General features: G+C 45.1%; 1 protein-coding gene across 4 annotated transcripts in view; it reads left to right on the forward strand.

The window, feature by feature from the left end:
- DOCK6 (dedicator of cytokinesis 6) overlaps window positions 1–8,588 on the forward strand; it is a 96,631-nt gene extending 88,043 nt beyond the window's left edge. For all 4 annotated transcript variants that reach the window (XM_082204484.1, XM_082204485.1, XM_082204486.1 and 1 more), the window contains 5 exons: window positions 309–545; window positions 2,464–2,607; window positions 2,920–3,026; window positions 5,145–5,312; window positions 6,516–8,588. In XM_082204484.1, the coding sequence (XP_082060610.1) occupies window positions 309–545; window positions 2,464–2,607; window positions 2,920–3,026; window positions 5,145–5,312; window positions 6,516–6,558 (699 nt within the window). In that variant the 3' untranslated portion in view covers window positions 6,559–8,588. The remainder of the gene's footprint in view (window positions 1–308; window positions 546–2,463; window positions 2,608–2,919; window positions 3,027–5,144; window positions 5,313–6,515) is intronic.
- The last annotated feature ends 4,290 nt before the right edge of the window (window positions 8,589–12,878 follow it).

Here is a 12,878-nt window from a genome sequence, read left to right on the forward strand (position 1 = left end):
AATAGGTTCTTATTTCCCCACTACTTCCATAACCTTTGGTTTGTTCATAGGAAGCTGAAATTATGGCATGACCCATGCCATAGCAATAGTTTTGGCAGCAGGTAAAGGCAGTCTGCTAAGGTCATTTTTATCTGTAGTCCAGCCTTTGCAGCACCAAGAGATGCTTTCTCCCATAGTCACTTGGTCCCAGTGTGTTTGGCAGCTTAGATGACAGTCAGGACAAGCAGACCCCTTGTGTGGCAGAGGAGAATGAGGTGATGCTGCCCCAGCTTTCTACTGACTGCCCCTTGTTGTCTTCCTTGCCGCAGGCCTACATCCAGTTGACTTACGTGGAGCCCTTCTTCGACACGTATGAGCTGAAGGACCGTGTCACATACTTTGACAAGAACTACAACCTGCGCACTTTCATGTTCTGTACTCCTTTCACGCTGGACGGGCGAGCGCATGGCGACCTGCACGAGCAGTTCAAGCGCAAGACTCTGCTCACCACCTCCCACGCTTTCCCCTACATCAAGACCCGCATCAATGTCATCCACAAGGAGGAGGTACTCTGGGGTGGGGATGGTGAGTGGGTGGAGGCATATGAGAATGGGGAGCGGGGCCGCAGGGGCTACAATTCTCAGAAATCAAAAAATAGTGTAGTTGTCAGGTGGTGGTGTGGTTGCTCGAGAGCAAACAGGCAGGACTCCGACCTGTCTTTTCCAGCTTTAGTATTAGTGCAAACTATTTACAGTGCAGAGCGTCGCAGGTTCATGTCTGGCTCAGTCGCTAGCAGAATCTGGGAGTGGCCGGTCCTTGTACATCCCCCAGCATAACAGCCGTGTGACCCCCATCCTTCTCCTCCCCTCTCTGCACCGAAACCTACTGCACAGAGTGGGCGCTGGCAAAGGGGTACTTCCCTCCCCTCCGCTTTGCTCAGGCTCCGTGTTGAGGTTCACCCTAGCATCTCCTGGTCGCTGCACCTTCTCCCCACTGGAGGCAGGGCTTTCCTCCTCACCAGAGGAGGAACTGCTTCGCAAGATCTTCGGAGGTTCCCTATAACACAACTGCCCTTCCACCTCTCGCCTCTGAGCTGATGGCAGTTCCCTGACAGTAGTGAAAAAATTCAGCTAAGCAAAAATCTCAAAAAAAATCAAAAGCACATTTTGAGTCCCTGAGCTTGTGAGCAATGCATTCCGCAATCTCAGAAACCAGAAAAAAACTGCGACATTTTTTCCAGTGGGGTGGGATCCAGCATTTCTGCTAAAATGTCTCTCCCCACTCCCCTTGTGAGACTGACAAAACTCAAAATAAATAATAAACATTGCAGAATAAATTATAAAAGTGAAGCCATGCTTGCTTGCTTACTTAGTTACTTACTTGTTTGTTTATATTTCATGGAATTTATTCACCACTAGATAGTAAAACAAACAAAGAGACAAACCTCAAAGCATAGTTCTTTAACATGCTGCTATTATTTTCTGCCATACAAATATCCTGACTGTCTTTTGTTTCGTTTCTGGTGACCAATACCATTATTTGTTGTTCGTATTGTTTCATGTTATTCTTAATAAAGATTATATTACTAAGACAACAACAACCTCAAAGCAGTTTACCAAAGATAAAACAGTGAAATAAAGAAGAAATTGTAACTATACTTTAAAGCATACAAGAGTTAAAATATAAAACAGATTAAAATGACCTCAACTTTCTAAGCATACATGCGAGTCCCACGATCTGCTTGCTCATTATGCAAAATTCACTTATCGAAATACAATGAATCATGCCCAGACCTTGCTATGTGCATAGCTGATTCAGATATCTGAACAGCCAGAGTTCGCCATCTGCCTTGCTTGTTTATGCTTTCCTGGTTGGCGCCTGCCATTTCCAGGCAGAAACCATGGAGCAGAGGCAGATTTAGGGGAGCGCGAGCAGTTCAGTCACACTGGGTTCAGGGATACCACAGGGGGTGCTGCAATTATGATGTAGAATGGAAGGCAAGAGGAGGTGGGGCCACTGAATTTTGGCATCGCACGGGGCACTGCTGAAATTTGAGACCCCAAGGTTTGTCACTGCATGGAGGGAGCCAACGGGGAGCAAAATTGGACAAATCAAAATCAGGAGAGATTGGACAAACCAGTTTTTCCTTTGTCTTTCTCTTGCTAGTTGACTGCAGCCGTTTTAGGAAGAAGCCGTGGCAGGGAGAGGGAGAGAGATCACAGATTAGAAAAGTTCCCATAATGCTCTTATTATGTTAATGCTCAATTTCCTGGGAATGTATTGCATTTGCTAAGTGGGACTTGGATGTACAGTATATATACTCAATTTGCTTAATTTTTACAGTTGGCTGAACTGAGCCCTTTTTTTTTAAATGCAGAATTTAGATTGGGCCCAGAATGTCTTGTTTAGGGTTTTAGATGAATGGCACATACCCATCTCCTGACGCTTCAGCTGTGTTTCTGTTGTTTGGACTCTTCTCCCCAGATTATTCTGATTCCCATAGAGGTGGCCATAGAGGACATGCAGAAGAAGACCCAGGAGCTGGCCTTTGCCACCCACCAAGATCCACCGGATGCCAAGATGTTGCAGATGGTGCTGCAAGGATGTGTTGGCACCATAGTCAACCAGGTAGTTGCCCACGGAATGGGAATAAGTGTTCGATTTGGGGAGAAAGGGAAGCTTCCAGCCAAAGTAGCAAGCCCCTTGAGACTGTGGAGTCAGCAGATCACAGGTGTGGGGTGAGAACAGAAATTAATCCTGGGTCTGATGGGGGTAAGGAGTTCAGGTTAACATAGAAGTAGAGGGTAGGGGAAGGGAGCCTGAAAACAGGATGGAGACCCTTGGTGCCATTGTGATAGCTAAGAGTGAGTTACTGAGTCAGAATCAATGGGGAGGTCAGTAGGAGGACTTCTCCTTGACTCCAAGGCCCTTGTGTTCCAGGGACCTCTGGAGGTGGCGCAGGTATTTTTGGCTGAGATCCCCGAAGACCCCAAGCTCTACCGACACCACAATAAGCTGAGGCTCTGCTTCAAGGACTTCACCAAGAGGTACTGCACAGCACACCTGCCCTGAATCTGTAGCTTGAAATCCTTTTCCGCCTGTAATGCCCTTACATGGATATATCCACTCTTTTCAGAGAATTGAGGTTGCTTATTAGTACGTTTTGTTGTGGCTGCTGATGTCTGGCATCCTGCCGTGTTTAATTAAACACCCTGCCAAGAGCTTCCTGTCGCAATTTGAATCTTGTTGGATGTGAAGTTTCTGTTGGAAATTTAGCTTACCTTCTTTCCAGGAGATTTGAATGTCTAAATTTATGCTGAATGCTTTGAAAATGGAGGGCTAGGCTAAAAATTACTTCCTATCCCATTCCCACACATCAGCCATTGACCAGGAAGGGGCTTTGAACTGGCAGAAATGACTGGCAGAATCCGAGACCAGGGAGAAGAGTCGGTGGAAGAAGATTGAAAAAAGTTCAAAGATTATTTACAGAAACACTGTAAAATTAATGAATGTTAGAATGATGTTGGATAGAAACTAAGTGGTCTTTTGCTGTAATGCTATAAGGGAATATGAGAAAATGGTTATTAATAGGTAAAAAAAAATAATGTTATAATATTTAAAAATTGAAGATTAAGATGAATGAAGAGGGGAGGGATTTGCTGAATTAACAATTGGAACTGGAATACAGAAAAGGAAGGCGTGAGGAGGTCCGGGAAATAAGCAAATGAAAAATATGTGATAGAAAGATTGAATTGTTTTTCAACTATTTTTATTTTGTATTTTTCTTTTTTCTTTTTATTCTGTAAATTTTTTTTTGAAAATCTTAATAAATATCTTATAAAAAAATGAACAGGAAGGGGCTTTGCTCCTGTTTCGTTCTCTAGAACTAGTTCTGTAGAACTAGTATTCACAGAATCATAGAGTTGGAAGGGACCCTGAGGATCATCTAGTCCAACCCTCTTCAATCCAGGAATCTGCTGCTGTCCCTTACGGGGATCAAACCTGCAGCCTTGGCGTTATCAGCATCGCACTGTAACCAACCGAGCCATCCAGCTGCATGATCTTGGTGCAATTCTTGTTGAGCGAGGGGGGTGGGAAAGTAGGATTATTTTTCATGAAGCTACCTATTCCTTAACTGTAAATGCAGGGGGAGACTGCTGAAAGCACCTGCCGGCTGCCTATATTATATTTCTCATTAGACTAGTATCCTGCCCTTCACCTGAAATGCCCCAAGGCATCTTAACAGAATAACAAAATACAAGAATCCAGAAAATCATTTAAAAACATTAAAATCAGTCAGTCCAACAAGAAAACCACAACACATCATCAGTAGAAATCAATATGGTGGTTTCACCAGCACCTTAAAGCATGAAGCTTGACAAAATGAGGATGTTTTAACTGCCAGCATACTCAACATTACTTGAATCGGATAACGTATATTCTGCCCCCTGCAACCACTTCCAGAGCAGTTTAATAGCTGGTAATAAGAATGACCACTCTTTTTAAAAAAGGTGGTGCCTTCAGAGAATATCCTGTAATTTTTAAGCCTCTAAATGCTTAAAAATAACATGATGTTATTTATAGTTTATTAATGGTTCAATTGTCTGCATATCTACTCAGGCAAGTTCCATTGAGTTCAGAGGGACTTACTCTCAAGTAAGTGAGCATAGGATAGCAGCTTAAGAATCATCTGAGGAGGCTGAATGGTCTTGGGGTTTCTTGTGGCAGAGAACAGACCTATCTCCCCTCTGTTCGGAGGACTGACAGTTCTAATTCCTGGTTGTGCTTCTCTTTAAACAAAGGAAATTTAGATGGTCTGCTTTTCAGCATTTTATGCCTTGGAGTCTGTGCCTGGAGTGAGCGACAACTCCTCAAAGCCAGCCCTGAGCTAGTTCCACCACGAACCTCTTACTCGCTGCCAGTGTGGTGTAATGGTTAAGAGCGGTGGACTCGTAATCTCGGGAACCGGGTTCGATTCCCCGCTCCTCCACATGCAGCTGCTGGGTGACCTTGGGCTAGTCACACTTCTCTGAAGTCTCTCAGCCCCACTCACCTCACAGAGTGTTTGTTGTGGAGGAGGAAGGGAAAGGAGAATGTTAGCCGCTTTGAGACTCCTTCGGGTAGTGATAAAGCAGGATATCAAATCCAAACTCCTCTTTTTTTAGGTGTGAAGACGCCCTTCGCAAGAACAAGACGCTGATTGGACCAGACCAGCGGGAGTTTCTCCGAGAGCTGGAGAGGAATTACCAGCGCCTCAAGGAAGCCCTGCACCCACTTCTCAACCGCAAGATCCCTCAACTCTACACCCCTCTGGCCCCCCATTCTGCACACAGGTGAGGAAACCTTCTTGCGCAGATTCCGAAAAAGGCCGTGAGCAGAGACTCAGATCGAAAATGCTTCGATCAGACCACACAGGCAACTTTGGTGGTGACAGCTGCCAGGATTCCACTGGCCACCTACTCGTCCTTTTGGCCTCTGTCTTTCCCCCTTCAGCAAAGATCTTTATGAGAAGCCTAGAAAGGACTACTGGGGTTTCTCTGCAGACATGGCAGCATCAACTGGAAGCGCCTTCCCAAGCCCTTGTGCTGCTCCCCAGGGCAGAAAGCTCCTGTTGGGATTTTGCCCGGAGGTCTGGAAAGAAAACACAGACTACAGCATGAGCTCCATACATTTCATTTCTTTTTTTTTTAAAGGACATGTTCCTTCCTGAACCTGGAAGTCTATCCGTAATTTCTGCTAAATGTTGGTTTTATTCCTTTATCCCATTTATGTCGTTTTTGTTTGTTTGTTAGGAAAAGGAAGTTTTGGTCCCGGTCCTTGCTCGCAGCCCCTGGTCAGAGAGTTGGAAGGCCCCAGAAGGGCACCCCAGCCAGCCTCTTAAGGCAGAGCCCAGGGCCATCTGCTCACCAGCACAGTGGAAAAAACCTCTGGGGTCCCCACACTCCTGTACACCAGTTCTGAAGGATTGTTCCTCATTCCCCAAGTATACTGCACTGCGGCACATAGCCGGTGCAGACACTTCCTTCATGTGCATAGTTTCAGCCTAGCAGGTTTTGCTAACCAGTGGCTCTGCCTATAGAAGGTGCTGGACTACAGCTCACGTCATCCTTGACCATTGGCTATGCTGGTTTCGACATGGGAGTTAGATTCCAGCATCATTTATCTGGAGGACCACCTGTCTGCCCGCCCCACTCCAATTCTAAGGTGTAAATACCTTGGAGCTTTGACTCTTCAGTGGTTTAGACAATACTGAACTAAGTGGACCAGTGGTTTTTGAGCTGGCATAGGCAGCTTGCTCTGTACCTTTTATAAAGGTGGCAGTTTTTTGGAAGCTGTCCTTCAGGCTTTACCAGTGTGGCTTTTATCCATTCAGGATGACTTAGATTTGGACAGTAAATGTGTACTGTCTTCTTATCTGCCTGAACCTTCAGGATGAAGCCATTTGCCATGCTGTTATCATTCCCTCCCAATCCCTAGTTACAGAACATGCTTTTTCTTCTTCTGAGTCTTGCACTGTGCTTGTTTCCTCCTGCCAGAAACTCCTTCAGCAGACTGAGTTTGCGGAAGACTGAAGCCTAGAAAGGGAAGCCCCCGTTGGAACGGACCACCTGAAAAACTGCAGGGACCATTCGCGGGAGGGAACTACTGAGCCTTGCATCCTCCAGGGTTGCCGCCAAGCAGGAAGTCAGGCTGCTTGCTCTGTTCTGGGAGGCCAACGCTGAGACTTGGAGTACCCTCCCGTGTCATTCCAGGCTCTCTCCAGGATGTGGGCCAGTCGGACGCTTCAAGAGGAAGGAGACATCTCTGTGGGAGCTGGCGGTGGGAGTGATCTGGCTCCCACATTTGTGCAGCTCAGGGCTGTGCCCCACCCTCAGGAAGCCTTGCACCCCAGCTGTGAGACCATCTGCAGATCCTCTTCCCTGATGAACTGAAGATTTGCTTTTGCTCTCATGGGCCTTTGACTTCCACAGAGAATAGCCAGATTTGAAACTCTGGGTATGGTTGCAGTTGGAGGCCCACCCACTGTGGATTCTGTGTTGTCTTCTGTCTTGACAGCTGGGCTCAGCCCAAAAACTTAGGTTTCTCCCTTTCTCCTGATCTGTTTTTGACACTCCCCTTTTTGGCTACCAACCCCTTAGAGTTGCCAGCTATTTGTTCATGAATCAACAAGAATAACAGGACCAAGTTCTTGTTCCCATTCCTGACTGGAGAGGGTGGGAAGAAGAGAGAGAGGCAGCAGTCTCTGAGGTTGAGTTAGGGGGCTAAAACCTAGGACACCTGGGTTTGCTTCCTCACCTTTGGAGGTGACCAAGTCCTCTTGCACTAAGAGCTTGATATGTCCACCCAGTGCTTGGGCTGAAACCCAGGAGTCCTGACCCCATACTCCTCGTCTCTTCCCTCCAGCCCCTTCCCAGGAGATCCTGACAGCCGGTTTTTATGTAGCTGGTCACCAAGTGATGGCCTTCTGCCAACTGCCTTCTGGGACCCTCAGCTTCCTCACTTGCAGCACGGGCCAAAGACCCTTCCCTATTTCACATGCCTCTTGCTATACCCTTTTTGAGGCAGGGGCTAGTATTTGCACGCACACTTGATCACAGCAGTGCCTTCTAGAGTGAGCAGAGGAGTTCTGTTCCCCTCCTTCCGCCCCCAAAATGCCAAGGGGGAGGGGCTGTGTGTGCATTTGTTTGTTAAGAGGATGAATGAACTGTGAACATCCCTCACCTTCGTCAGTGCCCCTCCTCCACCTTTCCAAGCAAGCGGTAGTGAGCTGCAGGCTCAAGTTGAGTTTAGACTTTGATCTCACTCATAGGAATGAACATCATTTTCCTGGGAGAGTAGTGATTAGCCCCTGCCCATAGTGGCAGAGCGAAGTGTATTTGGGAGAAATGAGTGTATTCTGCTTTCTTTAATAGGGCATGATTTGAGGATCGAGGGCAATGGCAAAATGCTCTTGTGTTTTTACTACTGGAGAGAGTAAATCCAGATTTACTTGAAAGCAATGGGGAGCATTTCATTCAACCACATAGGATTAATCTAGACGATATTTCTGTATAGACTGAGTATTTTTTTTTCCTTGCTCAGTTTAGCATTATTTTTTGAGAAAGTGAAACAAGCTAAAACAGATTTGTGTAAGCGGTGCTGATTCGGTTCCAAGTTTCTCCTTTTTGGTTTTCGTAAATTCGTACAGGCACTGGACCAATCCAACTGGTGAAACTTCCCATTGTTTCTCTCCCTTGCTCAGTAACCCCCTTCACATAACCACCCAAAGACCCTTTTTTAAAAAAACAAATAAATTTGAAGTTGGTGCTCTTTCCTAACAAAAGGAGCTAAGTGCTAGAGTTCAGTTGCTTACTTATAACCAAAGCTGCAACAGTTCGGATTCAAAATGTCACGTTCTCTTGTTTAAGAAATATCCTTCTCTCTGGATCAGAGTTCCACTCCTCTTACCTTGCTCCAGGCCAGATATTCTGGACATGATAAATGCTACATTTGTGCTATGGCCAGGCCAGTGGTATTCAGCTGAGATTTGATTTCTGTATGTCTTGCTCCTTGGTGGAGAAGTTTGTAAACATTTTATTTATAATGCCATTAAACAAAATCCAAAGAGACTGATTCTGTTCTTATTAATGAATAGGGTTGTGTCATTTGCTCACACTCAAGTCACCTAGGAATCTGTACTAACTACAGTTAGAATCATAGAATCATAGAGTTGGAAGAGACCACAAGGGCCATCGAGTCCAACCCCCTGCCAAGCAGGAAACGTTGTGCCATAAGCTTCAGAATACAAGAACTAATCCAAGAGCCTAGTGAATCCAGAGAACCCAACTTTCCATTTTTGAACTGGTCAAGCTTTAGGTCCTCATTGTTAGCAAGAACCCACGGCTATGGGCAGAGTTTGCTTTGTGCTTTGAAATTTTAGGACACCCTTGGGATAGGGCTGCTGTTGTCCCCTAATCCCTGTTCCTTCTCTGTTTTGACAGACTTGTTTTTCTAACCACCACAAACACTCTTTCTGCTGCCATTGACAAAACTCAGTGGCTCTGAATCCAAACATAATAATAATAATAATAATAATAATAATAATAATAATAATAATAATAATAATAATAATTTATTATTTATACCCCGCCCATTTGGCTGAGTTTCCCCAGCCACTCTGGGCGGCTCCCAATCAAGTATTAAAAACAACACAGCGTTAAATATTAAAAACTTCCCTAAACAGGGCTGCCTTCAGATGTCTTTTAAAAATAGGATAGCTACTTATTTGTTTAATGTGCAAACACTTAATTTCGGCTGTGTGTATTTTCCAGGTGCCGATTGTGGCTATATTTCTAGTGCAGCCTTTTAGCCCTCCTGCACCAATGTTTCTGAATCACAAGTGCTGCCGTGCCAAGGATGGGGCATTCAGGGGCCTAGAAAAATAAGCAGAGGAACTGTTTTGAGGAGAGGCATTTGCGAACAAGGAAGCCCAGAGAGGAGGAGAAGTATGAAGCAAAAAAACGATAACAGGGAAGGGTCATGCGTTATGCAAAGCATTCCCAAGTACCACCGTGGTACTCTGCTGTCCAGGAACAACAAAACAAAACAACATGGGGGAGGGCTGACAGTTACAATGGGAAGAGCTTGAATCCCAAGGTGGAAGATCCAGCTTACAGACAAGGTTTCCCAATAGCAGTGTGGGTTTGGTGCCCAGGTGCAGGGCAAAGGCGTAGCTGGTGCTCAGTGGGGCCTTGTTTGCAGACCGTGGGTTGGTTTTGCAATTGTGCCTGGGCTTTTGCAAACCATCTGGCCAACAAGCTAGTGTAAGAAGAGAGTGATGGGGGAGTTGAGCCCAAAGATAAGTGAGCCACAGGAAATCCCACAGGAGAGTGCTGGGAGTACCTGGTGTCTTGCTGTAACACAGGCAATTTGAAAAGAAAAGAGTACAGGGAGCTTTCATCATTGAAGCTGCCATGCAAACCTATTGGCACACTATGGGCTCTGTAATCACACTAGACCATCCATGGCACTTCAGTGCTTTCATGGTTTCCAGAGCAGTAACTGTGCCAGCTTTTTGCATTAAAAACAACAAAGTGTGTCTATGCATATACCTGTAACTCAAGATCACACTTCTTGATGAACCCTTCTCATCGATTGTAGTCTATCCCATAATAAATGTGTACAGGTGCCACAAGGCTCTCTGCTGTTTTTAATGCTTTAATAGGGATGAGCATCCAGGCCACAGTCCAGGTGGGCAGCTGATGTTTTGATGCGTTGGGAAAACTGGGCTGATATGGAGCTATTATGCACTGGAAATGGGTGAAGGGAAGAAGAAATCCCCCTGTTAAGAACGCTTGAATTGTGAAAGTGTAATAGAAGGGCAGGAGGCTAATGACAAAGCCCCAGAAGGGGGCTACTCGTGTGTCGGGAACGTGGACAGCAAATACTGTACTTTTCTGTGTATAAGACTAGGTCTTTTCCTAACAAGTGGGTGTCTTATATACGGAAAAGTACGGTACTCTGAGGCTGGGTCTGTTATTATAATAGTACCTCAATGTCCAATTGGAGAGGCCCTTGCATGTCTTGGCGTAATTCTGAAGGGACGCTTTCATATCTGGAGAGGGCCTCCTGGGTCTTGCAGGAGTTAGTATTGCTGGCCCAGAACATTTAATGGGAACCCCATGACTTTGGGATGTTTACAGCAAAAGCAGAAAATAGCATCTTGTCCTTGTCTGATTATCTTAGCAGAAATAAAACAGAACAGTGAAGGAAGCGCTTTGCTAAGGCAGCTCAGAATAGAACAGTTGTTTGGGTTCACACATAACCCGTGTTACTTTTTTTTTCCCCCTGCACAAATTACTTTAAAAGCCAAAAGTGCCAGCAACCATGTCTAGACACTGGGAGAGAATAGAAGAATATCTGCAGAAATGTGAGCTTTCCACTACAAAGGCCTTTGCTCAGAAATTTCTAACTGTGGTGACTCCCTGCTAATGGGGACAGGAGGTAATGTTAAAATTTGTGATTTGTCTTTAAATGGTTTAATTGTGGTTTAAAAACAAAGCAGGGGTGAAAGGACTATGGACTCCTTTTGACTCCCTCTTATTCCACGAACCAGGGGACGCGGGTGGTGCTGTGGTCGTTTGAATCCCCATGAGGTAGTGAGCTCCTGTTGCTCTGTCCCAGCTCCTGCCAACCTAGCAGTTCGAAAGCACACCAGTGCAAGCAGATAAATAGGTACCGCTGCAGCAGAAAGGTAAACAGCATTTCTGTGTGCTCTGGTTTCCATCACGGTGTTCCATTGTCCCAGAAGCAGTTTAGTCATGCTGGCCACATGACCCGGAAAGCTGTCCATGGACAAACGCTGGCTCCCTCGGCCTGAAAGTGAGATGAGCGCCGTAACCCCATAGTCTCATTTGATTGGACTTAACTGTCCAGGGGTCCTTTACCTTTTTACCTTGTTCCATGAACCCTTTCATATTGGAATAGCAGAATGGGACAGGGACATGCTCCCGCAAGGTCCTTTGTCCCACAGTGGATGATGGAAATGTCCTCTTCGAAAAGCCAAGCAGAGGAGGACTGTCAGAAGGGGATTATTTTCCACATGCCTAAACCAAGCATGTAGAGATGTATGCTTGTCTCTTGGTCTCTCTTTCTTCTTCTTAAGCCATCACATACAGAACCCTCTGCCTGTTACTGGGTGATAGACCAAACCAATGGCTCTTAGCACTCCCTTACCACCGTGAGACTTTGGCAGGGGTGTAATTTACTTTCCACACTTAATTGTGGAGGAGAGTTAGGTTTTTTTCTTTTCTTTCTCCCCTCTGTGTACATCTCATTATATTTCATTCACACTAGTGGATATTTGACACCCACCTGGGTGGGGAAGAGCAAATTCACTTTGCAATACAATCTCGGTGGCTTTTTAATTTGCACTGCTAGAGCACTTTTTAGGGAGGCAATGTTTTGCAATTTAACCCCCCCCCTGCCCCCCTTAAAAACAACAGCAACACCAAACAAGCTAAAAGCATTTTTATGGTAATTGAACACTGGGGGATTTAAAAATAGTGCATTTTTGAAAATGTATGCTAAAATGCTTTTTCGTTTAACCACTATTGTGCAGGATTTCTAAATATTTTAAAACTAACCGTAGGTGAAAAGGCCTGTTAGTGCGAATTTTAAAAATCAACTAAAAAATCAGCCTGCTGCTAAAAGGGTACTTCCAAGGGTGCTAAGTGGGAAGGTTGAGAGATGGTGAATGGATTCACCTGCTTCACTTATCACCTTCCTGTTCATGTAAATAAGCTCTCATCTTTCTCATAAGCAGGCCCCTGAGAGTGCAGTACATGGCCTCTGGACATAGCCATTATGGCCCTTGATAACCTTTAACCTTCATCACGAATCTGTCTGTAATATTTTGGGATCTTTTTATCATGGAGACCTGGATAAATTCCAGAATTCGGCACCGCAAGGGCAACAGAAAGATCAAATGTCAATTTTTATTGTATCAAAAAGGGAAGTAACATACTTACCAAAGATGTTTGAACAGAGGAAAGAGTTAAAAACCAATTGTTCCAAAAACATGCCTGAAAACACAGAAAAAGTAAGGAAAGAGAAATGGGGGGTAGGGTGGCGGGGGTGGTGATGTTGGCTGAATGAGAGAACAAGGAAGATTAGACTGAAGGATCTGCTTGTTTTGGAACAAGGGATTCAGAAAAGGAGAAGGGAGTTTGGGTAGCAATTTTGGAGAGTTTTGGCAGAGGCAAATCTAGGCTTTATTTCATTCGGGTAAAAGACCCAGTTTGGTACACACACACCCCCACATGGGGTTGCCATATTTCAAAAAGTAAAAATTCCTGACACCTGCAAAAATAGTGATTTTATGCGCTTTGAGATGTTTCCATTGCTTTTTCCATCGCATT

This window comes from Podarcis vaucheri, assembly GCF_965113315.1.
Source record: "Podarcis vaucheri genome assembly, chromosome: 17".
In the NCBI taxonomy this organism is placed as follows: Eukaryota; Metazoa; Chordata; class Lepidosauria; order Squamata; family Lacertidae; genus Podarcis; species Podarcis vaucheri.